At 32.7% G+C, this 23,901-nt stretch overlaps 2 protein-coding genes and 1 long non-coding RNA gene across 3 annotated transcripts; 2 read left to right on the top strand and 1 right to left on the bottom strand.

The window, feature by feature from the left end:
* Window positions 1-5,344: 5,344 nt before the first annotated feature.
* On the top strand, window positions 5,345-6,391 carry LOC147919091 (uncharacterized). Its single transcript, XR_015593992.1, has 2 exons — window positions 5,345-5,608; window positions 6,085-6,391. It is a non-coding gene; the product is annotated as an uncharacterized LOC147919091 (long non-coding RNA).
* Window positions 6,392-7,526: 1,135 nt separating this feature from the next.
* On the bottom strand, window positions 7,527-8,693 carry LOC104770995 (ethylene-responsive transcription factor ERF003). The gene is made up of 2 exons (XM_010495465.3): window positions 8,402-8,693; window positions 7,527-8,251 (listed from the first exon to the last, which is right to left on the bottom strand). Exons 1-2 carry the CDS (start codon window positions 8,482-8,484, stop codon window positions 7,771-7,773), a joined length of 564 nt encoding a protein of 187 aa, XP_010493767.1. The 5' UTR covers window positions 8,485-8,693; the 3' UTR covers window positions 7,527-7,770.
* Window positions 8,694-23,121: 14,428 nt separating this feature from the next.
* On the top strand, window positions 23,122-23,827 carry LOC147919092 (uncharacterized). The gene is made up of 2 exons (XM_087503838.1): window positions 23,122-23,649; window positions 23,765-23,827. Exons 1-2 carry the CDS (start codon window positions 23,122-23,124, stop codon window positions 23,825-23,827), a joined length of 591 nt encoding a protein of 196 aa, XP_087359964.1.
* The last annotated feature ends 74 nt before the right edge of the window (window positions 23,828-23,901 follow it).

The following is a 23,901-nucleotide window of genomic DNA, read 5'->3' on the forward strand; positions in this document are numbered from 1 at the left end:
TCTCGCCTAGTGTTTCTAACCACTACATTCCCAATATGACATCGACTTCTCCCGGGTCCAGTGGCATAAAACTAGTCACCAGTGTATAATCCGGAAGTTCCAAGGCTACTTTTTGATAGATTCTGGTACCATGGATAGTGATACCTGTTCCCATTCGCGCGCCATACTCCTGAGTCCCTCGGGGAGTGATACCCAGCTGGTGAACCATGGCATGGGATAGAAAATTGTGAGACGCTCTGCTGTCGATTAGGATTGTAACCCTCAGATTACGAATCGTTCCCCTGAGCTTCATGGTCCGCGGAGAAGAGATGCCAGCTGCTGAACCCAATGAGAGAACATGGCACTCGGCCACCTCCCCAGTCACGACGTATGTTGCTTCTTCATCAACATCATAGAAACACTTTCCATCTCCTATCTCTTCGCCTACCACCATCACCTGAAGCTCCTTCAGACGACACTGGTGACCGGCGTGAAAACGTTCATCACACCGAAAGCAAAGTCCCTTCACTCTCCGTTCATTTGCCTCAGCATCCGTCAATCGTCGGTATGGTAGTCGCCGGCTCTCATTAGGTTTAGTTTGAGATCCCTTCGAGTCACCATTTGATTAATGCGATATCGTTTGTCTATCAGACAAATTACTCAACTTTTGGTTAGACGATATTACCCCTCTGATATTGGTTTGACTCCCCTGTGTCTGTTGACCACCAAGGATAACCATGCGTTCTCCTCCTAACCACGTCGTCCTTCCTCCACAACCCCACGAAGTCTTCGGTGATGACTCCTCTCACCATTCCTCCACCTTTCTGGAAAGGCTCATCATCTGTTGGAGTCCCCGGGGCTCGAACATCTTAACTCCAGCTTGTATCTTTGGCCTGAGCCCGATCATGAATGCCAACTCCAGCATCCTCTCTGTTACCTCCGGTGCGTTGGACGCTAGAGCGATGAAATCCTTACAATACTTTCCGGTGGATTCGTCCTGCCGTAGAAGTAAGAGTCTATCTCCAGCGCAAACGTCATGTGCCACCGAGAAATTCTCCAAAACCCTTTCTTTCACCTGTTCCCAACTCGTGAATGGATTACGATCTCTTTTCAACCGATACAAACTTATCGCCTCCCCATCAAAACACATCTGGACTGCTTTCAGTTTCTCTTCCTCCGTAAAGTCCTCCATCTCAAAGTACTGCTCTACCCGTTGTACCCATGCTTCCGCGTTCTCGCCATCGAACAGGGGAATCTCTATCTTACGCATCAGAGGTTCCTTTGACTCGGTTGTCTCATTCTGCGTTTGCATCTGCACCGTTGTGGGCGCTGCGCCGGGAGTGAAAAGTCGCTGAATCACGTCCGTTGGGTTAGCGGTGGTCTCGAGGTTTTGAGCCTCCGTCACCCACGACCTACGTTCCTCCCCCATCAGCCTCTTCTGGAGCAGCTCGAGGATATCCAGCTTTCCCATTTGTTTCTCCATAACGTCAAGTTTCTCAAGTTGCTTCTTCATCTCCTTGACATCTTCTTCTAACTCGGTAATCTTTTGGACCTCTTTCTGCATAGATTCCACCGCTTTCTCCAGTTCCTCCATTTTCTTAGGTGGCATTGCTCAGCAAAAGTTCCCAAGATTGAATGCTCTGATACCAAATTTGTTAAGATTATTAGTGTAAACTTCTCAACAAGAACAATATGTAGTGAAAGATACTTTTATTATGAGAAATCGGAATACAGCCTGAGAGAACTTATGGATTTTCTCCCTCTCCCTTACAAACTTAACCCAGATTCTCGATAACCCTTCACTACTCCTCTCTTCTCTCTTTATACTACTCTCTTTGTCTTATTCGTCTTATTAGCCGTTATCGCTACATGCCAGCTAATAACGGTGACTCAATACTTAACTATGGTTAGTGAAGCTTAATCCTGATCTTTTGCAGTCAAACTAGGACACCTCTCAACTTCTGGATCCTTCTTCACTCCTCACTTATTTGGATCCTCTTTGGGCGTTGTTCTCTTGCGGTACTGATAGAGGATAGGTGGATGTTGGGCCTTGTACGTATCACACGTCCATAGAAATTACTGCAGCTTAATGGTGTTGAAACCTTCATATAGTTTTTCTTCCATAAATCTTTGATGGCTTTTTTTTTTGTTTTTTAGACATGAATTTTTCATATATTAGTAGTCTTTTTCTGCTAATAATATCTTATTAGTCTTTCATAGCTATAAAACTTAGGATACATAAACTTATATAAAACTACAATTCATGGATATTAAGCGACATGCATGGTCAAGAAAAGATAAATACAATTAGACTTATTCAATGTATTTATAAAAAAGACGAAGAACCAAGTCACAGAAAGTATGACATTATTAACTCATTTTACAAACAATACATTTCTATAAATATGTTTTTTTTTCTTAGTGAAAGGTCATGCACACTACTACGTTTGAATCTAGATTAATTATAAATCTTATGACGCAACATCGCGCTACCACAAACTGTAGTACGGCTACATGTCCTAACCATCACAATAAATTATACACAACATTGTCGCTAACACAAATTGTAATACAACTACATGTTTTAACCGTCTCAACAACAATTAATCAAATATTGATATCGGAAGATGTGTGTATACGAAATAGTTTCATCTCTTTTATATCTAGTGTAAAAAAATTCATCCAAAATATTAGTATAAAACATAACAAAGTTTCGTGTAGAGAAATGATCGATTCATTATAAGGAAATGATCAGTCTTGTTGCTTCTTTGCTCATTCTTTGCTCGAATACGTCCCAAAGTGTCTCTCTATTTACAGCATATTGTCTTCAGGATATATATTAGATTAGAGACACAATCAGAAAGACAATAAAACGGATGTTAACACAATAAAACACTCAAAACATATCATAATTAAAATACAAGGTTAAAAACACTATATATCATAAGTCCAAATTGGTCAAGCATGTAAGTTTAACTGGATCATCGATATTCAACCAAACATGTAATATAAAAATATATATATATATATATATATATTTCTATGTTGTTAGTATCAAATATCTTAACTAAGATTAATGCACAACTAACAGGATTGACTAAAGACGTTTTAAGAATAATCGATGTAGTTGAGAAGAGATAAATACGAAAGTAAATCTCGCTGCATAACAAGAATGGACAACGTACATTACATACATTTTCATGTGAATCTGAATCGCTACTTTTGACCTATTATTCAATCTTTATTTGGTGAGTGCAGTGAAATTTTTATTGGGACAATAGAAAAGGACCTTCCTTAAAGGAAAAAAGGGTCACAGAAGTTCAAAGAAGTAATGATGAAGAACTCACAAGCATGCCCATTATTTTAAATCTCACCTTTGCTGCTTCAAATTGCTTTAAAAAACAGAATAATGAGAATAAAACTACACTTTTATAATTCCCTCTTCTTTATTTATATATATTTACTTTTTTAGAAAGGTTGTGGGGGAACCAAAATCAATTTCCAAACAGATACGTAGAATAATCATTATAAGTTCCATTCGATTCGATAAAGACCTCGATCCAAAAATTAATATCACGTTGCGATTCTATTCTATATCAACAATATTGTTTGACAAATTCTCCCCCATATGATTATTTTTTTATCTCGAGGAAAATACATTGTCACGTAGTCATTTTCCAGTTGTCACCAAATATTCTGTAATCGCATGCATGCCTACGCAACTCTTTAAAATAGTTTGGAACATCTTTAAAAGAAGTATATTTTGAAATTCATTTTGAATATCTTTGTAAAATTATGTAAGAGCATGTTTATCGGGGGGGGGGGGGGGTTCATAGAGAGGTTGTTAGTATTTTGAAGGAAAAAAAAAATTTAGGAAAAAAGAAAAAATCTAAAGGAGCTTCTTATATAGTATACCCAAATCTGATCTAAGAGACCATACGTGTCAGATTTCTGTTGGTCAACAGAATATTACAATTAATCTTTTTTCCATTTATGATTTGTATTTCTATTTTTAATATACTTTTATGTTTTGTAGGTTTAAAAGTTAATTAAATGCAATATTTTCAAATCAGTATTAAAATTAATCATTCTCTCCATTTATAAATTGCACTTCTATTGTAATATGTATTAATGTTTTTATTATGTTTTGTATGTTTGAAAATTAATTAAAATGCAATATTTTCTAATTTTATAAAATCTTAAATGTTTACACATTTATACCACTTCTATTCTATTTAAAAATTTTAAATTTTAAAAAACAGTTTTTTCAAAAATAAGAGACCCAAAATAAAAACCTACCAATAAAAGAGAAAATTTTATCTAAAAAATCATGAGTTTTTATATTCCAAACAGTACACAATTAATTCATAAAAAATTTAAGAACTCCCCTACTTAAAGACTACCGATAAACTTGGTCTAAGGTTTTATCTATTTAAGAACTTGATATGATGTAATCTTAAATTTAAGAATATAAATTTTAAAGTTATAGTTTCCAAACAAAACAAAAAAAAAAGTTATAGTTTCGACAAATAAATCATCTTTTTGACAACAACAAAAAGACCTTTAACAAAAAAAAAAGGGACAAATAAATCATCTATAATTAACATGCAGAGAAATAATCTATAATTAATAGAAAGAAAGTTTTTGGCGATGTGACAAGAAACCTTGTCATATATATATAAGATGACATATATTATTGTGCCTAGTTTGAATAATAGACAAATTTAATTTTAGAATTATTTGATTTATTATTTTCGATCAAATAAATCATCTCTTGCATGCATATAATTAAAGAGACAAGAAATCTCCGGCTATTGTCAAATCATAATTAGTGTGATGCAATTTAGATGCATTGCATGTGTACGTACACTGGTTACTATCGCAACAAGCTTAACCATATTGACTTTCCATTTACTTATATATTTGTTTGTTTTTGGCTTGTTGCTAACAACTTATAACGCGTATGAGTCTTTGATAACGTACGTGGAAATGATCTTTTAGTGATATAGTTGAATTTTTATTTTAATGTGTAAGGAAATGGTGGTCTGGTTATAGTCTGGTTATAGTCATTTCATGGCTTGATAGCCTTGATTGATTGATTTGCAAGCATACGTAAACATTATGTTTACAAGGTTGCGGCTGCCAACATTTTAAAGTAATTAGGAAACCAAATATTTCAAACCGAATTAAATTATTGAAAGCAATTGTGATACATATGAGTTTTTTTTTTGAAAACGGTCGACGCTATTCAGTAAACATACTCTTAGAGCACTCCCATTGGTCATCCCAAGGGGATGTCTTTTATTTTTTTAATAATAAAGTGAATGAAAAATAATGTTTTAATCGGTAATTTTCTGAGATCCGTGTCTCTGCCCAGACTCTTTTAGATACTGAGAGACACTTAACGTGTCAAAATTTTATTGGTTTCGATTGGTTTTGTTTTTTTTTTTTTTTTTTTTTGTCTTCTCTTCATTTGCTTCTCTTCTCGACACAAACGAAACCAAACGAGAGTATGAATCGATTTTTCAAAATCGAGTAGAACATGAGTAAGCTTTCATTTTTTTTGTTTGTCGGTGGCTTTGTGAGAATGTTGGTGCTCATAGGATCCTTCTCGTGTGTTCTTCTGCTGGTAAGCTTTCATTTTTTTTGTTTGTTTCCCCTTTGGTGATAATTGTTGATCTGGGTTTTAGTTTGAATTTTGATTGGTAGTTAAAAATATAATGATCTGGTTTGTGTTTCTGTATTTTTGAACTGGTAATGGGTTTTTACAAGTTCATCTGTAACAATTGAGTTCGAATTCATTGTATACTGATTGAGGGCATTTGATCTGTTGGTTTTTGTTATATAGTTAACTCAGTGAGGAGTTTGCTTATTTACTTGATATTATCAGCTGAGATAACTTTGTTCAGGTTTGGTGTTAGTCATGTTACTATTACTGGATTAAGTTCCATTTTCTCTCTTGTGTATCTCTAAGTGGTTTTAGTTGATGTAATTTTGTGTCATGTAGATTTAGCATCTTTTCTTGTTCCTATTTGGTGTGTTCTATGTTTTGTTGAACTGATCACATACTCATCATGTTCGATTCTGTTTGGGCGGCACCGCAAGGCCATTCTCTCATCCCCCACTTGGTGATTTGTTCTCTGCAACTCAGTCCTCCACTTGGTGACCATCAACTTCCTAAGGTGTTTCACTCTCCTATCTACAACTGGCATTTGTGTCTTCAACATACATTGTGTTTAATCATGAGTCGAAAACAATGTATGTTGCGTTTCTAATCAAAGTTTGTATCGTTTTCAATCAAAGTTTGTGTTTAATCGTGAGTAGCACATGAGTAGTGAATAATCTTATACAGACACAGAACCATTATTTGTATTGTGTGGCTGTTTATTTGCAGGATAGGTTCTGTTTAATTTTTGGTTCTGTTTTATTTGCAGGTTGTGTTTAATTTTTGGTTCTGTTTTATTTGCAGAACACATTTTTAATAAAAAAAATTAGACACCCAAGGATGACTAATGGAAGGACAAAAATAAAAATCAAGGGTGTGAAGAGAAGTGTATTATTTTTAGTATTATTAAAAAATAGAGACACCCAATTGAAGATATGCAATGGGTTTGCTCTTAGAATGAAGTTTTAGTGATTAGACGTTTGATATATATGGCCAAAACTAGTACAAACATTCAAATGCACTTAGTGGATGGAACAAATGTATGTCAACATTTTACAAGACGACACTTCCATAAGTACTAAGAAAAATCGGATCATACAATTGCTTAACGGTTTCTGAGATTGATTCATGTTCATTAATTCACTAACTAAAACCTAGATCTATCATACCAAAATTTAATAACACGCCTGGATTGTACTATGATTTATCAGCAAAACTCTATCACACATCAGACGAGATACAAACTTCTTTCATTCTCATTCGAGTTCGTTATGTATTTTTGGTTTATGATAAGTTTTTTATGCGAGGGTCAAGTTTCTACTCCTTTTGATCTAGGTTTTTTTTTTGGTCGTGCATGTCACCATATATATGCATTGATCTCTTGTACAACTAAACATGTTACATGTATATTTAGCCATATATCCTTTTTCTTGCACTCAACAATTTTTTTCCCTATTTTAATATAAGTGCTGGAAAACACAAATCCCTCTAATTTAAAAGTTAGATTTTATGGTCTCAAGCCACACAGCTAGGGACACTCTTTTTCTACTTCTCGCAGCAATCCCAAATTGAAAAGAAAAGAAAAAAAAAAGAGACAGAAATAGATTACATTAAAAGAAATTAAAATGAAGGCCCGCCGTTGAAAAATGAGAAAATGCATAGAACAAAGACCAAAAGCTAAACTCAAAATATTCAAACACCTTCTAAACTCTCTTCTCTCTTCTCTCTTCTCTCTTTTAGATCTCTTTCTTCTCATTGTCCTATCTTTTCACTACATCGAATCCCCACTTATTCACACATGTGTAAAATTTTCAGTTTTGGGTTAAAGTTCAATTGGTTTACGAGGTGAAAACAAGAAAACGATGGGAAAAAGACAAAGAAATTGATAACAATTTTTATATCATAAAAAGATACTATACATTACATAATATAGCATATGATCGATTGCTCTTATAGAAACTAGAATCAGTGTTTCAAAAGAGGCCAATTCAGATCAAAATGTCTTTGAAATTAGCCTTTGTCCTCTTCTTCTTCTCTCACCACTACTACTCAACGACGCCGTTTTGTGGAAGTAAAATAAAATAAAAATAAAATAAAATGAATACGCTAAACGACAGGGCCGTTTCTCACATCGTCTGAGTTGGTAAAACAGAACAAAGCTCAATGGAACCGTAGTGAAGCAGCTCCTCAATCATTTGCTCGATATGATCTTCCTCCAAGGGACTAAAGTTCTGTTCCATGTTCGTGTTTCCATCTTCCCACTTGATCTCCGTTGTCTCTGTCATTACTCCTCCTCCTCCACCTCCCCTGTTAAACTGATTTACGTTGGCCATCACGCAGTTGATATCCCCGTCGGTCTCCGCGGGTCGTAATCTTGCGGTCTGCGTTTGCGTTTGTTTGGTCATCTGAAGAGAAGCCATGTAGCATTTGTGGAGTTTGGCTGTGAGAGTGGCGGAGAGAAGCTTGGATGAGGAAGTAGGAACGGCGTTAGGGTTGTAAGGGAAATTGGTACGTGCTCTTGGGCCACACATTAGCCTCGCCGCCTCATCGTAGGCTCTAGCCGCATCCTCAGCCGTCTCAAATGTCCCCAACCAGATTCTTGTTTTCCTAAAACCAAAAATAAAAAGCATATAATGAGCTTCGGTTCATAACTTCTTACTTAACATATAGTGAGCTTCGGTTCATAACTTCTTACTTAATTAAAAAAAAAAAAGGTATATTGATATTTTAAAAAGAAAAGGGGAGAAGAGTGTTTACAAGAGAGGGTGACGAATTTCAGAGACCCAAGAGCCCCAATGCCTCTGTCTAACGCCTCGGAACCGTTGTTGTGGTCGTGCCATTTAGTGCTGGTGGAGAATGGAGAATATGGTTCAGGTGAGTTTTAGTGTTTGTGTTTTGTGGAAATGTTATGAAAGTGAAGAAAGAAAGAATGATATGATGAGAGTGAAGGAGCGTTTTTGGAAGAGTGAAGGGTGGCTATAAGTACTATTGGCTTTAGCTTCGTGAGAGAGAGAGAGAGAGATAAAGATAGAAATGTTTTTTTGTGCGTAAATTTTTCTTATGGCAATTAACTGGCAATCAATTTGGTCCTAAATTGGACCCACGCCGTTACCAATACGACCCAAAAAAAATCTCATGGATTTTGTTTTAAGAGAGAGATAGAGAGAGCTCTATATTAATTTCTTTATTCTTAAATTTACTTCATTTGTTGTATTCGAAGTTGCTGCGACATGGGCAAATGGATTATCTAATACTGTCAGATATGGTATTAATTATAGTGAGAAATTGAAAGCTTAGAAAACTACATGCTAAACTGTCGGAAAATTATATATATATATATATATATATATATATATATATTAGTATATTTTTTAACTTTATCTACAAACTGAAAACAAAAATCAAATTTATGACCAAACAAATTTACCATAGTTTGTATTAGGAAAAAAAAGTTACATTATTATTAATAACTTCACAAGATTTTTTTCCTAAAATTAAATTTTATTTTATTTTCCTGTATTAGTTCTATGACGAAAACCATTTTTAATGTTAAATTTAATTACTTTTTGTTCTGTCCTAAGTTACATATAGTATAGTTGAACAGAAAATATGTTTTATACTGTATATCACAAGTTATAGACGTATATTTTTTTAAGGTAAACTTAATAGCTACGAATTTACTAACAACCCTATACTTATAGCATGCATCTATAAGCATCAATATTTTTTTCCAATTGTGAACAAGCTGGATCCAAAAAGAGATTTTGGCTGCGGTGAAACTTCAAACCCACTGTATCTAATTTCACATGGGTTTGATCATCACAACATGTCTCTATATCATAGATACTGCCAAATTTTTCTAGATTTTTTCCCCCAAATAATTAATAATAAGTAATAACGATAATAATTGGAATTAATAGTTTGATAACTAGCGTGACTCTTTCATCACCATTCTTCGCCCATGTGAGCCTTCGATAATGACTCAATCAAACAACCAAAACCATCTTCGACTATCATCTTCTTCTTCCTTTTTTTTAATAATTAAAACAAACCTTAATGTATTGTGTCATCATATTCATACCCATGATTTTCTGAGTGTACAGTTTACCTACGAGTCTGCGACCTATTTAAAAAAAAAACAACTATACATTAGTAGGTTTACTAATAATAAATAATAAGTATTATATTGCTCCCAACTCAGACAATATCCTTTTTAGAGTCAATAATAATTGAAATAAGAGGTAATAGAAAGAATATGTTGGGCAAAAGAGTGTGCAGGTAGAATGGATACATCAAAAATGACAAGTGCCAAATTTTATTGGTTCAGTCCAGTAGCAAATTGGTGAAAGAATCTTAGACCGCAATTATGACAACAAGAAAAAACATTAGAGAAGGTCATTAACTTTTTATCAAATAATTGATCATTTTAACCCTACTAATAATCATTTTTAACCCTAATAGTTAATCAGCTTATGCTTTTTTTTCGATGTGTGTATATATCTACATCCATGTCCATAAGAAAGCGAAGAAAAAAAGAAATAAATTATCTCTCTCGGTGACGTTGTGAAAAAGTATACAAATATTTTTCTCGGTAGCACTGAACTGTAAGTTAGAAAATTGCAAAAGATATCCTTGGATTTTTCTTTTCTAAAGTTAAATTATCTTCAACCTAAAAAATATTAAAACATCTATCCAACTCATGAACAAAAAAAAACTCCCCAATGTAATCATCGTGTGTGTTGGAATGAATACATGTAAATGTGGATAGGTTAGTCGGCCGCAAAGAAGTGGCCCTAAGTTAGTGAATCGATACTCGAACTATGGTCTTTTCCTTTGCCTTCCGAATTGTATCATCTACCCGATTATTTTCCAACGTTCATATTAGAAGTTTACGACTTTATGTATTATTTTAGGCTGTTGTACCAAAGAAAAAAAAAACAAGTATTATTACAGGCTCCATTGTTTCTCGCAGTAATTTTTTCCAGTGTATATATACCTTTGAAGTATAAAGTATTAACACTAATTCAGTTATAACTTTATGAATTAGACAATAAATAATGTTATAAGTCGAAATAATCTTTATTAGCAACTTAACTTCTTTGTTTGGTATGTGGTATAATTATATTGGTCGATCAAATAATGAAGCAAAGCATGTGGGAGTGATAAGTTCAAACAAAGACTGTTTTTATTTTAAATTGGCATTGCGGATTTTGTCTCTTTGTTACTGTTTTGGCACGTGTAAGTATAGTGACTATTCATTCTTCCAAGTATCAACTTAGTACCATACTTCTGAAAGAGAGAGAGACAGTATTCAATATCTATATATCTCCCATTGCATGGCATGATACGAACAAATTAATTAACGTTCATTACAGTAGATTCTACGTAACAAAACTATAAATTGTAACTGATATATAGATAGATTCATTTCATACGAAGTTCTGCATGCTATATATCTTGCAAAACATCTATAAATATTAACTAACAATTAGACCATTTGCTAATATGTCTAGATTGTTAACATAGAGATAGAGGGTCATCATATATTTGGTAAATCATATTATTAACTTATCTTAATTGGGTTTGGTCGAGCATATTACAATTAGTGTTTTGGGACTACATACAAAGTTATGGGATAATCAGACAAGTATTATGAATAAATTAAGTAGGACCCTACGGCGTAAACGCGTGACTTGGGACCCATAACGACATACACAAACATGGGTGATGAAAGGGTTTTGATTGTGATTCATGTCGTTTTCTTCCTTCAGCTATATAAAACTATATAGTAATAAATAATATACCAAAATCATCAAAATCTATAATTTATTAGTGAAAAGATTAACTGTAGACAATATGATTTAATTTGTAGATAAATGTGAAAATAATAAGGTGACGTCCATATCAAAGACCGCCATTCTCTCGTCCCATTCCACACTCAGTCACATGCAAAATATGGAGGGTCCATTGAATCCACAACAAAAGGTCACAACAAAACTAATATTCTATAGAACAAATGTAGTTTTAATCATATAAAAATTTAGTCATACATATATCATATAATGTATATAGGTTTGTATGGTAATGGATTGGAGTTAATTCAACATGGACTTTGGAAGGTTTCAGAGACATTGTTCCTCAGCTTGCATACACACATGCAGTATCTTTTGGTGTTATCTATGCATTTTTATGCTCTTGGTGCAAGAGAATCTAATCTATGTTGACAATATTTTCCTTATTATAATTTTGAAATAACTGAAAGAAACAAAATGTTATCAAGTTTGTTTGCCTTTTTTGTATATTTATGTCGGAAGATCGAAAATTTCACAAACATAAAATCAAAAGTACTTACTGGTGATGACTCTTGTCATTTTAATTATATGGTTTGAATGTTGCTAATTGTTGGCACTAAAGCCTAATTCCACAATATGTAATTGCAAAATATTAGATCATTTTTTTCGATGAAATAAGATTGGGTATGACTTTGAAGATCATAGTTTATATATTACGATAGCCATTGTAAGATATTTATTAAAAACTGTTAAGAGAGATCGTGTAATTTACGCTTAATTCAATCTTAACTTATCAAATTCATTTAATCTGACCTCTCGAAAATGAAGTTAATAGTAGTGGTCAAGAGAGCACATAGAGACATGATGATATAACATCCAAGAACAAGATAAGAATGTGAGTATGAAGAATGTATGCCATGAACTTGCATATCATCTAGGGAAAATAGCAGTCATAGGGTTTCGAATTCCTTATATAAATTGGTTTTAAAATTTTTGTTCGATATTTATTTGATAAATTTACTTTTTTTAAAAATAATCATTCATGTTTTTCAGTTATATATTCAATTGTTTCACAGTTTCGTTTTGATATATATCTAGCCTAAAATATTTTTTTATGTTATATTGATTTTGCTATTTATTATGTTGTTCTATTGTATTATAATATAGTATATATTATCCTATAGTATTTTTGGTAATTATTTTACCTGTATTTTAATGTTCAGTCATTTTATTGGTTACGAAACAAAACATCATACAGTATTTGTTTCCTATCACTCCTCACTGCATAACCGAATAAATTTAAAATGTAATACAATGATAACAATAGTACAAATGATTTGATCTAGAAACTCTAATCAATGAATTAAAACCTAGGACTCAATAAGAATAGAAGTAGAAGAAGTAGAAGTGATCAACTCGGAGAGAATAAAATAATTGAAAACTCAACGAGAGAACGCGGTTTGGGTCCTTTTTGGAGCAAAGTGAGGGGAGGGCAAGTAAATGTTACATTTGACTACCAAAAAGACAGAGAAATTGGAGTGTGACTTTTTGTCATTCCCATTCACCGCACTCCATGGGATCTTTGTTCCCTCCTTATCTCTTAGACCATGTTTATCGACAGTCTTTTTAGAGGGGTTCATATTGTTTTGGAGGAAAAAAATAATTCAGAACAAAAGAAAAATGCTAAGGGAGGTTGTTATATAGTATACTCATCTTTGTTCTAAGAGGCGCTACGTGTCGTTTTTTTGTTGGCCAGAAAACAAATACACAAGAGAATTTTTTTTTTTTGGGAAGCTCGATTTTTGTTTACTTTCGTCTCTCTCTCTCTTTCTCTGGCGATCACAATCCCGAAACGAGAAAAGATGGAATTTGAATGTGTTTGGAATCGAAGGAGAAGGTTCACTTCCTTTGTTTCGAAATTGTAAGGGTTACTTCGATTCACACTCTTCTTCTTCGTCTCCGTCTCCAGGTATGAAAAAATTGGGTTCCGATGTATTTTGATTCGATCTTTACTTTGGGATTTGAATTGGTTTTGTGCTTCCGTTCCTCTTTAGATTCTTCAATAGGTTTCTTAGGCGTAATCTGATTAGGGATTTACATTATTTCCTCCCGGCGTAATATGATTTGTGTTAATATGTATATGCGTCTGATATAATTGGGGGTGGTTTTAATTGATTGATTGAATGTGGTTTTGTTGTTGTGTTTGATTTTTTGCAGTTGGTGCTGATTACAGAGGACTCTCAGATTGAGCTTTTGTTGAAGGAAGTGAAAGGAAAAGACTTAACTAATTGCTGGTGGAAGGGAGAAGCTTGCTTCAGTGCCGTCTGGTGGTCGTGGTGTTGCTATGGCTTCTGCTCCATCCGCTGGAGGAGGAGGCGGTGGTGCCCCTGCAGCTGAGTCCAAGAAAGAAGAGAAGAAGGAAGAAAAGGAAGAATACGATGATGTAAGTTTTCTTTATATTTCTTTCTTATGAGCGAGCTAACCTTATTAAAGGTCTCTTGAAATGAGATGAGATGGTGCTTACTTGTGTATATTTTCTTGTGTTTTAACCTTATTAAAGCAGGTAGCAAACGAGTTCCGGTTTTGTTGTACCCTTTTGAAATCTATATGTTGTTGTTTAGTTTTTTTATTCCATTAGATCAATGCTGAGATTCTCAAGACGTTTTTTACTCCAAACGTCAGCACCTTATCGGTCTTGCTGAAACTGCTGTTAAGATGTGTTTGTTACTTCAGCCAGATTTGTTATCGATCTTGTGATCCCCTTATATTATTAGCAAATGATGTTCTCTCTTTGGTGTTGTTGTTGATGGTTCTATTCTGATATGGGTGTGTGTTAATGTTATGATCTCGTTGTTTTATTTTACTGGACTTACAAAAAGTTTTGATCTTGATGATCTGTTTTTTGTGATCTTATTGGCTAAACATGAACAGCATATTGTCTCGGGCAAAATTTAAACGTCTTCTTTAATCATCATCACCACTTAGCATTTCAAAGGTAGCTCTTTTTATTACTACAATAATGTAACGTCTTCTTATTCTTTTCATCGTTTTTTTCATGTGTGTCGATGCTATCTGATTGATTTATCATCCTCAGGCAACATACTCTTTTAAACTCTTTGCTTGTAAAGAAGAGGAAATATGTAGTTGTTGGTTTTATTGGGCTTATTCTGTTATCAAGTTTGCATATTCTCATTTGTATAAGTTAGAGAAAACAAAAATGAGAGTAGTCAAAAAAACATAAATGGCCGCCCATACATCTCTCCACCAAAATTTACTTATTTCTTTCTTCACAACAATAGTCAAGAATCCCAAATATTGCTAAACCATTGTCAATTTGTGGTTTTCTATAAACATTGTCAATGTTGCTGTATTGTTTTCTCACCATTTTGTGTAATATATGTGCTCCATGTTAGTTGCCTATGTTTCTCATTTACAAATCTTTAACAAAACAGATGAAGAACCTCTGTTTCAAAGTTTTTCAAAACAGAAAATATAATTCTAGTTTTTGTATGTTTGAAAATTAATTAAAATGCAATATGTTTTAATTTTATAAAATCTTAAATGTTTACACATTTATACCACTTCTATTCTATTTAAAATTTTAAAAATTTTAAAAACAATATTTTCAAAAATAAGAGACCCAAAATAAGAACCTACCAATAAAAGAGAAAATTTTATCTAAGAGATCATGGGTCTTATATTCCAAACAGTACACAATTAATTCATAAAAAATTTAAGAACTCCCCTTATATGAACCCCCAATAAACTTGCTCTTAATCCGTTGGAAGTTCTTTTGTTCTTACAGACATAAATACAAAATGCTTCTAGTATTTCTTAGCCACACACACACACACACAAACAAAAAAAGTTCTTTTGATTATATAATAAGAAAACAACAACTCCTAATTTTGCTACATAAATTATTGTATATATATATATATATATATATATATTTTTTTTTGGAGACATTATAAAATAAATCCTGAAGTTGGTACTTATTTACAAGCATGTCATTAGTATTAAATAATTAATTTAATAAACAAATTAACTCTATTTATATTTGATTTTTTTTTATAGAAACTAAGTGTTTAAAAGGTAACAAACATAATTGTAAATGTATACTGATTTTATTTTCTTATTTTATAAAGAAGTGAGTGAAAATGTATTGTTCTTTAAAACCTTGAAAACAGATTTGAGAAAAAGTGACTTTTAGCCTCACATACTATATTTTACTTTCACGGGGTTCGTATGATGAGTTTTTGAGGATTAAAAATCTTTGAACATCTTGCATGATCCGCCTAGCATGGCGGGTTTGGACTATAGAACTAACACTAAAATTATTAATTATTTCATATACTATAGATTTGTAGTCATAGTTTAGAAAATTAACTTATAAATTATTTAGTATATGAATTACAAAATATTACACATACTACAACACATTCTTAATATTCCAAAAAATATATATATATATATACACATAAAAATATACACTAACATACCATATAGGCATATACATCTGTTTAATTATAAAAAACAAAACTAAGTGTTTTAAATTTTATATTATATCTAATAATAAATTAATTAAGTTATAAATTGTATAAAAAGTAAGAAGAAGAAAAAACATTTTAAACAAAATTATAAATTAATTAGATAAAATCTAATTAATTGGGAATTTGAAAAACTAAATGAATTAAAAATTCTAATTTAAAATAAATTATTTATAATTTAGTCTCGCGGTGTACTGCGGGTGAAAACCTAGTCTGTTTTAAATTGTAATTGATATCAACATCACCTCTATTTATTAATTTGTTTTTCATTTCTAACATCATCTTTAAAATATATATATATATATATATATATATATATATATATATATATATATATATTTATTGAAATAGGTTTTGTTACAAAAAAAAATTCTAATTTTCTTTCAGCTTTAAATTAAGATTGTTTTTCTTATGTAACATTTTTTCGTATTCTTTTATATAACATATCTACTCTATATTTATGATATGAAATGTATAAATTTGGTGAAAATGAAAAAAAAAAAAAAATTATTTCGTGAGGCAAAAATGCTAAACCCATCTCTCGGTCATTTCCATGTGCCTTTTGTTCATTAATGCAATTTTCTCCGCTCAACAAGAACATCAATTATACGTTTTTTGGGCTCATTCTAAACTATATTGAATCTCATTTCAATTTTATTGTTGTAATCATTTTGCGCAGGGAATAGTTAGTATATATTTTAATTGATTCTTTCTCAACGTCTCAGTGTCTTAGTATTATGACCGGGACAACACAACTGTCCTCTGACCTTCTCGAGGATGGTCTTTTGACCTACCAGGATCTCACATGTACCAAGGGCTCTCATGCTCATGGTTCATAGCTCTCTTGGATTTACAGTCGATGAATTATCTTTCTAATCTTGTGGCATTGGGGAATGCCTTCCTTTGTATTGGTTTAAATTCTGAAACTTTTGCTTCTTGTACTTCTTGTATCTGTTACTATCCTAAATGAATGAAAGCAACTGGTTTGACAAAAAAAAAAAAAAAAAAAAATTACTGGACAGTTTATTTTCAGGAAACCAAAATTTTTGGACTGAAAGTCTGAAACCTTGGGACCTATAACCGACTGTATGTCATTTAAACTGTCTTCATTTGTCAATTAAAAAAATGTGTTTGTTTCAATCCTTACGTAATTTTATTTATATAGGAAAAATCATTAGAGGTGCTTTATTCATGTATTGGTACATGTGTGTGTGTGTGTGTCAATACAAGGAATAGTATACAATGAATGAAAGAGAACTTTGATTCACTAGGCCATGTGAATATGTGATGTGAACTTTGGGACAATGTTGAATATCCCAATGGTTTAATCTGTAAGAAGAAACTTTGACTTTATCGCTAGATAGTGTTGTTCTTTCAGTTTTCACGTTACGATTATATTTTCTCCTGTCACTCTCATGACTCATGAGTCTCACATCCCGTAGCAGCATAGCAGCATTAGCACATGTACGTCCATATCTAACACAGACACTGTATATATTTTACGAAAAGCTTATGTTTACAACTTGTCCTGTTTTTTATTAGTTGAACATATATTTATATTTATTTGCTTTGGACATTACAACCGGTCAACCGGACCCAATCGGATGTATGTTAGTAATGTTACTGTATCATCCAAATATTAATTGTAAAAATTCTCAACATTTAAGATTTAGTTAAAAATATTCATAAAAAAAAAATCTTGAAAGCAAGCTTAAATGTATAGAACAATCCTATGTCCCTATGACAAGACAGAACTAGCTCTCTTAAAACGACCAAAACTACTTTTCTGGGAGATAATAATGTTGAAGGAATTAGTGGGATAGGTCTGGTCAACGATGAAAACTCAATGCGTTAAATGGGCCTAGCCCACTAATTGTTTTACGCAATCCAATATCATAAATCCGCCAACCTCATTTCTCTTTGGTGCTCCTATGCGTTTGCACTTCTCTTTGGTTAAGTTTTGAGAATATATATGAGTTTACTATAAGTTGAAATTGATATTTTTTGTTAGTAATTTTGTAGATGGGAAAAATGAAAAAGGTCTCATTTGGGTAGAAACGATAGTAGGTGTTAGTAATTTTTTTCGATTATATTTGCTTACATCTTTGTTTTAGTACAGTTTCATTAACTGTTTATTTGATTTTTAATTTTTTTTTGACAATTTCATGAGCTCATTTAAATGAAAGTACATAGTTCTGAAGCATTACATGAGTATAATCACATTAACATTTTTTTTATGTGAGAATAAAATAGTAAATATGAAGTCTTGCTTCTTTTCTTTACTGTTGCCCCTAATTTCCAAGTGACCTCTATTGGACTAATGAATGTATTAATTTTTTTTTAATATTGTTCATTCTGTGACTTCTTAATTAATTTACATTTCACACAAAATCTAAAATGGATGTAAATATATACTGTATACTGTTGTACATTTTAACTCATGAGTTCACTTTAATTTACGTATATATTCTGCTTTAAATAAATATATATATATATATATATATATATATATATTAAAAGCAAATCTTTAAATGTAAGTATGTAACTATAAGATTTCTTTTTGTTTAGGGTATTTCGAAACCTTCCATTGTGAAAAAGTTAGTTTGCAATTAATAGAAATTGAAAGAGAATTTGCTAATTTACAAACAAATCGTTTACAATGATCCCTTCAATCTATAATGAATACGTTCAGAGCCGTGGCTATGTAGTAAAAAAAAGAACATTTGCTTCTGGCCATTATTTTGGAAAAAAAAATTGAAGGCTCTAATTTTTCCAAATTTTACTATGTATATTAGGTTCAAATAAAAAAAAAAATGTATGTTGTAAAAGAAAGAAAAGAGCAACGATGGTTTAAAAAAAAGAGACTAAAATCGCAATGCTTTTATCAATTTATGCTAAATGTTTACAAAACTGAAGCATAACATGATCTTTTTAGTATTAACTAACAATTTGTTTTATACAAGTTATGTAACTTGTGTTTTGACTTTAAAATTATGTTTTAGATTTAAGATATTGGTTTTACTCTGGTTTTTTTTTGGGATTTTTTTGGTTATTGCTTTAAATTTTTATTTTATTCTAATTGAGGCTTTTTATAAAAAACACCGTTTCCAGTTTTATATAATCAAGATAATCAAAATAGGGACGACCATCCAGGAACATTTTCAATATAGTTTGGCAACACACGTTTAAGTAACACCAACTTGTTCTTTTTTTTTAATAACATACATGTATGGATACAGATTTACTGACTACAAAATCGAAAGAATAAATAGTTATGCGAAAATTTGAACTTGATCGATAACTAGCGGGAAAAATGACTCTCTCGCATGCAAAACAACTCTAGCGGTTATAAAAGAGCCACTTTGTATCAAGATTTTAACAGTGAACCCTCTGATCTGAGTAACCGGTTCCGGCCATACAAATCGTCGTCGATGAGCCTGATCCCACGTGAGACAACCGCACTTGGATTCCAATCCTCACAGGATCCATAGGAAACAATCTTACCGGAACCCCATAATTCCGAAAGAAAACCGGTGGAAAAATCACTCCTTACAAAACCTCCCACAAATAACCAAACACCAACCTCATCTAGTTACTGAGCCGCACAACCAACCACCCCTAGCGACCGAGTAACAGAGAAATAGACAGAAATATTTGATTCCGCCCAGCCACGGACAGCACTTCCCCATAAATACTCCGATTAACTATCAGCTCTTCCAGTGTCGATCAGCACCTCCATCTGGTGTCGATCGTCACCCATCGCACCACTTACGAACCAACACACATGGTGTCGATCGACACTACTTCCGTCGATCTCTCCTCATCAAAACCTATCTCCAACCATTCTCCTATGAACCAAACCCACAACAACATGCTGATGTCGACCGATACCCCAACTTTACCACAAAACCGTTTATGCCAGACCACAATACAAACACTTGATTAAATCACAAACCAACCGTTCATTTCAAAAACCCACCATTGAATACAAAGCCTATAGCACCACAAAGCTCCCACCAAATTTCAGCCAAATTGGACTCCTTTTCATCTTCCAAACGTTGCTCTGAAGTAGCCATCTCAAACCAGTCCCCGCAGCCCATTTACAGGTGTTGGTGTCGAATGACGATCCTCGCCTCCCTTCAAGCTCCTTCTTGCCGCAAAACTCTAATCCTTCACAACTATCTATTCCCTAATCGATTAAACATCAAACAACAACGACTTACCTGGATAACAGTCATGAGAGAGCCTCTTTGTCTATCCAATCCACCACCAAGCTCCCATCCTTCCCCTCACACATGAAGAAGATGGAACTCCCTTCTCCTCCTCTTATGCCCCAAGCACAAGGTCTCTTCCTCTAGCACCATTGATGCACGACGAAGAAGAAGCTCCCCTCAAGCCCACTGCTCGATCTCCTCTTCTCCCTCACACCAAGACCTCCTTCTTTTTCCTATCCATCGTCAAACCATTCCCTTTTTCCTCCCTTCAAAAAGAGAACCCACAACTCTCTTCTCTCCTTTTAGGGCAGGAGACGGCTGCCTTTAACATGGCGTCGAGATACCACTTATATACCCAATCCCCTTCGGTTTCTTAAACCAAACCGCATCAAACTGACGATTAAAATTTAACCGCTGAATTCGAAAAATTATTAGTGTCGACCGACACTCCTTTGGTATCACTCGACACCCACTCCCAAAATCCATTCTTGATTCACGGATGTTACAACCCGATTCACTCGAACTACTCCACAATCCCACAACTTTATAATTTCCAACCTTACAAAAAAAATTATGCTTTACACAACTTCCGAAGATTTTAACAAAACTTTAATCCGGTATTTGGACGAAATAATAAATGGCAGTCTATAGAGAATTAATGGTTTAATAGTTCATTTAAATTGGAAGAGAGAATTTTGGCAAAGATTGTGAGTTCTATTAATTGTCACTAAAACACCAGTTAGTTAATCTCATGTTAAACTTACAATATTTTTTCAAAAAATGCTTTTTTTTGGTTAAAGTATATATATATAATGTTTTCTACCTTTTATTTTTAGACATTGTAATGTATCATTAATTATATATTTTATCTTGATAGAAAATATCATACCTAGTTATTTTTATTTTATAAACATATAGTTTGACTATTACCTAAATCTTTATCATGGATATACAGTAAAACCTCTATAAATTTATAATTTTGGGACCATGAAAATCTATTAATTTATAGAGATTTTAATTTATAGATAAAATAATAATTATTAATTTATAAAAAGACTTTTGTAATTTGGTAAAAAAGTTCAAAATAAAAAAAATTGTTATAACTAATATTTTTATAAAATCAATTAGAAGGAAAATAACAATTATAATCTTTTTGAAGATAGCACTCAAATATTTTTATATAGTAAAAATATTAAAAATAAACTATAATAAAAATAATATGCATATATATACATATATTTAGATAATTTTATATAATTATTAATTTATATTATTGATGGGACCATAAATTTATAAAGGATTTAAAAAAATATATTATTATATTATATTATTGAATAGTGTTCAAAATTACATTAGTTCCAACTTGAGACCAGAGAAATTTATTAATTTATAAAAATTATTAATTTACCGAGTATTAATTTATAGAAGTTTTACTGTATGGTTAACTAGTTTCAATATTGAGTAATGCACACAAAAAAATCCCAAATTATATATATCATATATACCTCTTTAATCTTAGCTATTCACTCAACATTTTAAGACTTCAAAATTCAAATAAGCATCGTACGTATGCTATCTCAGGTAATTTGTTTTTTTATCGAATCTAATCTAGTCAAAATTTGAGTAAGCCAAAATATTGATTGCTTCTCTCCTACTTAATTCGCCCACATCTTCACACGTACTAATTATTTTATACAACAATATAATCAGTTAAATAAATATAAATGGGAATTTGCACTCAATAACCAACAAAAAAAAACTATAATTAGCCCACTAACTATTCTAACCATGTATAACTAATATACTCTATAAAAACTATAATATATACTTATTACCCTTGCCTTTACTATTTCTTTCCACCCTCTTCCACCACCATCCCCACCCCCTACCACCACCTTCCCCACCCCCTAAAACCACCATCTCCACCTCCTACCACCACCTCAGTTTTCGGGTCTAAGATTATATTCAACAGTTACCTCACTAGATTAATCTAGATTAATTGTGATCTTTTGTTTCTATTTCACTTTGTTCTTATCTGTTTTCGTTTTGTGTAATAGGCTTCTCCTATATACTTGGGTGGAAGACAAGTATAGATTGAGGAAGGAAGTCCAAATCCAGAGCAAGTAAGTCTTCCTTTGAAGAAATTGTGTGATTTATGTGTGATATTATGTGTTTTGCAGCTTCCGGTAACCCTATTCATCTCATTAGTGATAAAGCAATTGAATTTTAAGTTGGTTTGTTGACAAGTTTACTCACATTCCCTCCATAGTTACTCCATTACTGCTTTCTCATATTTTTCGATCCCTTTAGCATAGTTAGGTTTGGTATACGGTTTCTAATTGCTAGAGTTTTAGTGATTACTGAATGCATATGAATCCGTTTAGTGAAAGCATAATTTAGTCAGATGGCTAGTTTTTTTTAAAAAATTCATGAAAGCATCTATATAATTTAGGATCACTTTCCTGATATGATATGCGTTTCATCTTTACAGTCAGATGCTAGTTTTTTTTTAAAGTTCATGAAAGCATCTATATAATTTAGGATCACTTTCCTGATATGATATGCGTTTCTTCTCTTTCTTTTATATGTTGCAGGATATGGGTGATTCTTTTCCTATAGATATAAAGCTTCCTGAACTTTGTTTCAACATTGGAGAGGAACCAAGATCAGATGTGAAGATAAACCAGTTTCCAAACTATGATGCTGTCATACAAGTAAAAAGCATCCTCTCAGTTGCGGAGTATGAGAGGATCAAGAATTCGTTCCTGGGACCTATTTTGAAGGTTATCAACAGAGGACTGATGATGTCTGGGAAGATGGTGCACTGTTTTCTGAGCAGGAGTTTAAAGGTATCAAAGGATAATGAACTATGGATGCATTTTGGAGGACAACCAATGAGATTCTCAATAAGAGAATTTCATATGGTCACTGGATTGAAATGCACTGAATGGGGAGCTAATGAAGATCAACGGCAGAATCGCTATGACTGGGCTAACACTGAAGATGCTCACACATATGAAGATCTTTTGGATATTCTACAAGAAACTAATCCAGAGGCATCAGATGAAAGATTCTCTCTTGCGATGGTGATCCTTATCGAAAGCATCTTCTTTCAGAGGTACAAAGGTAACAAGCTTCCTGCAAAAAACCTTAAGAGAGCTCAGCATCTGGATGTCTTGGCTAATTATCTGTGGGGGAAAGATGCTTATAATATTCTGATTAAGTCAGTAAAGAAGAATGTCAAATTAAATCTGATGAAGCATAAATATGACTTACATGGATATCCGTTGGCACTGCACTTGTGGATTCTAGAGTCTGTTCCTATGTTAAAGTCATCTTTCAGCACATTGAGTGTAATTGAGCGACCATCAGCATATATCTGTGAAAAATACACACGTACAGTTAATCCATCGATTGCTCAAGTGGAGAACATTGAAGCATCAAACCATGTAAGTTATTCTCTTTAATTTAGGACTAAATTGTTTTAAAATATTGAATCGTTTTCAAATATAATCACGATCGTAAGAAGAACTAATATCATTTTCAAATATTGATTGTGTGCAGCTCAAGGTTATTCACATATTACCATCGATACCCGATGATACAGAAGATACAGTCTTCTTGTAAGACACTCCTGATCAAGATTTGAGTATGTTAACAGATGTACTGAACAAGAGATACAAATTGACACTTGAAGACTG

This window comes from Camelina sativa, chromosome 20, assembly GCF_030686135.1.
Source record: "Camelina sativa cultivar CO46 ecotype springtype chromosome 20, ASM3068613v1".
NCBI classification, from domain to species: domain Eukaryota; kingdom Viridiplantae; phylum Streptophyta; class Magnoliopsida; order Brassicales; family Brassicaceae; genus Camelina; species Camelina sativa.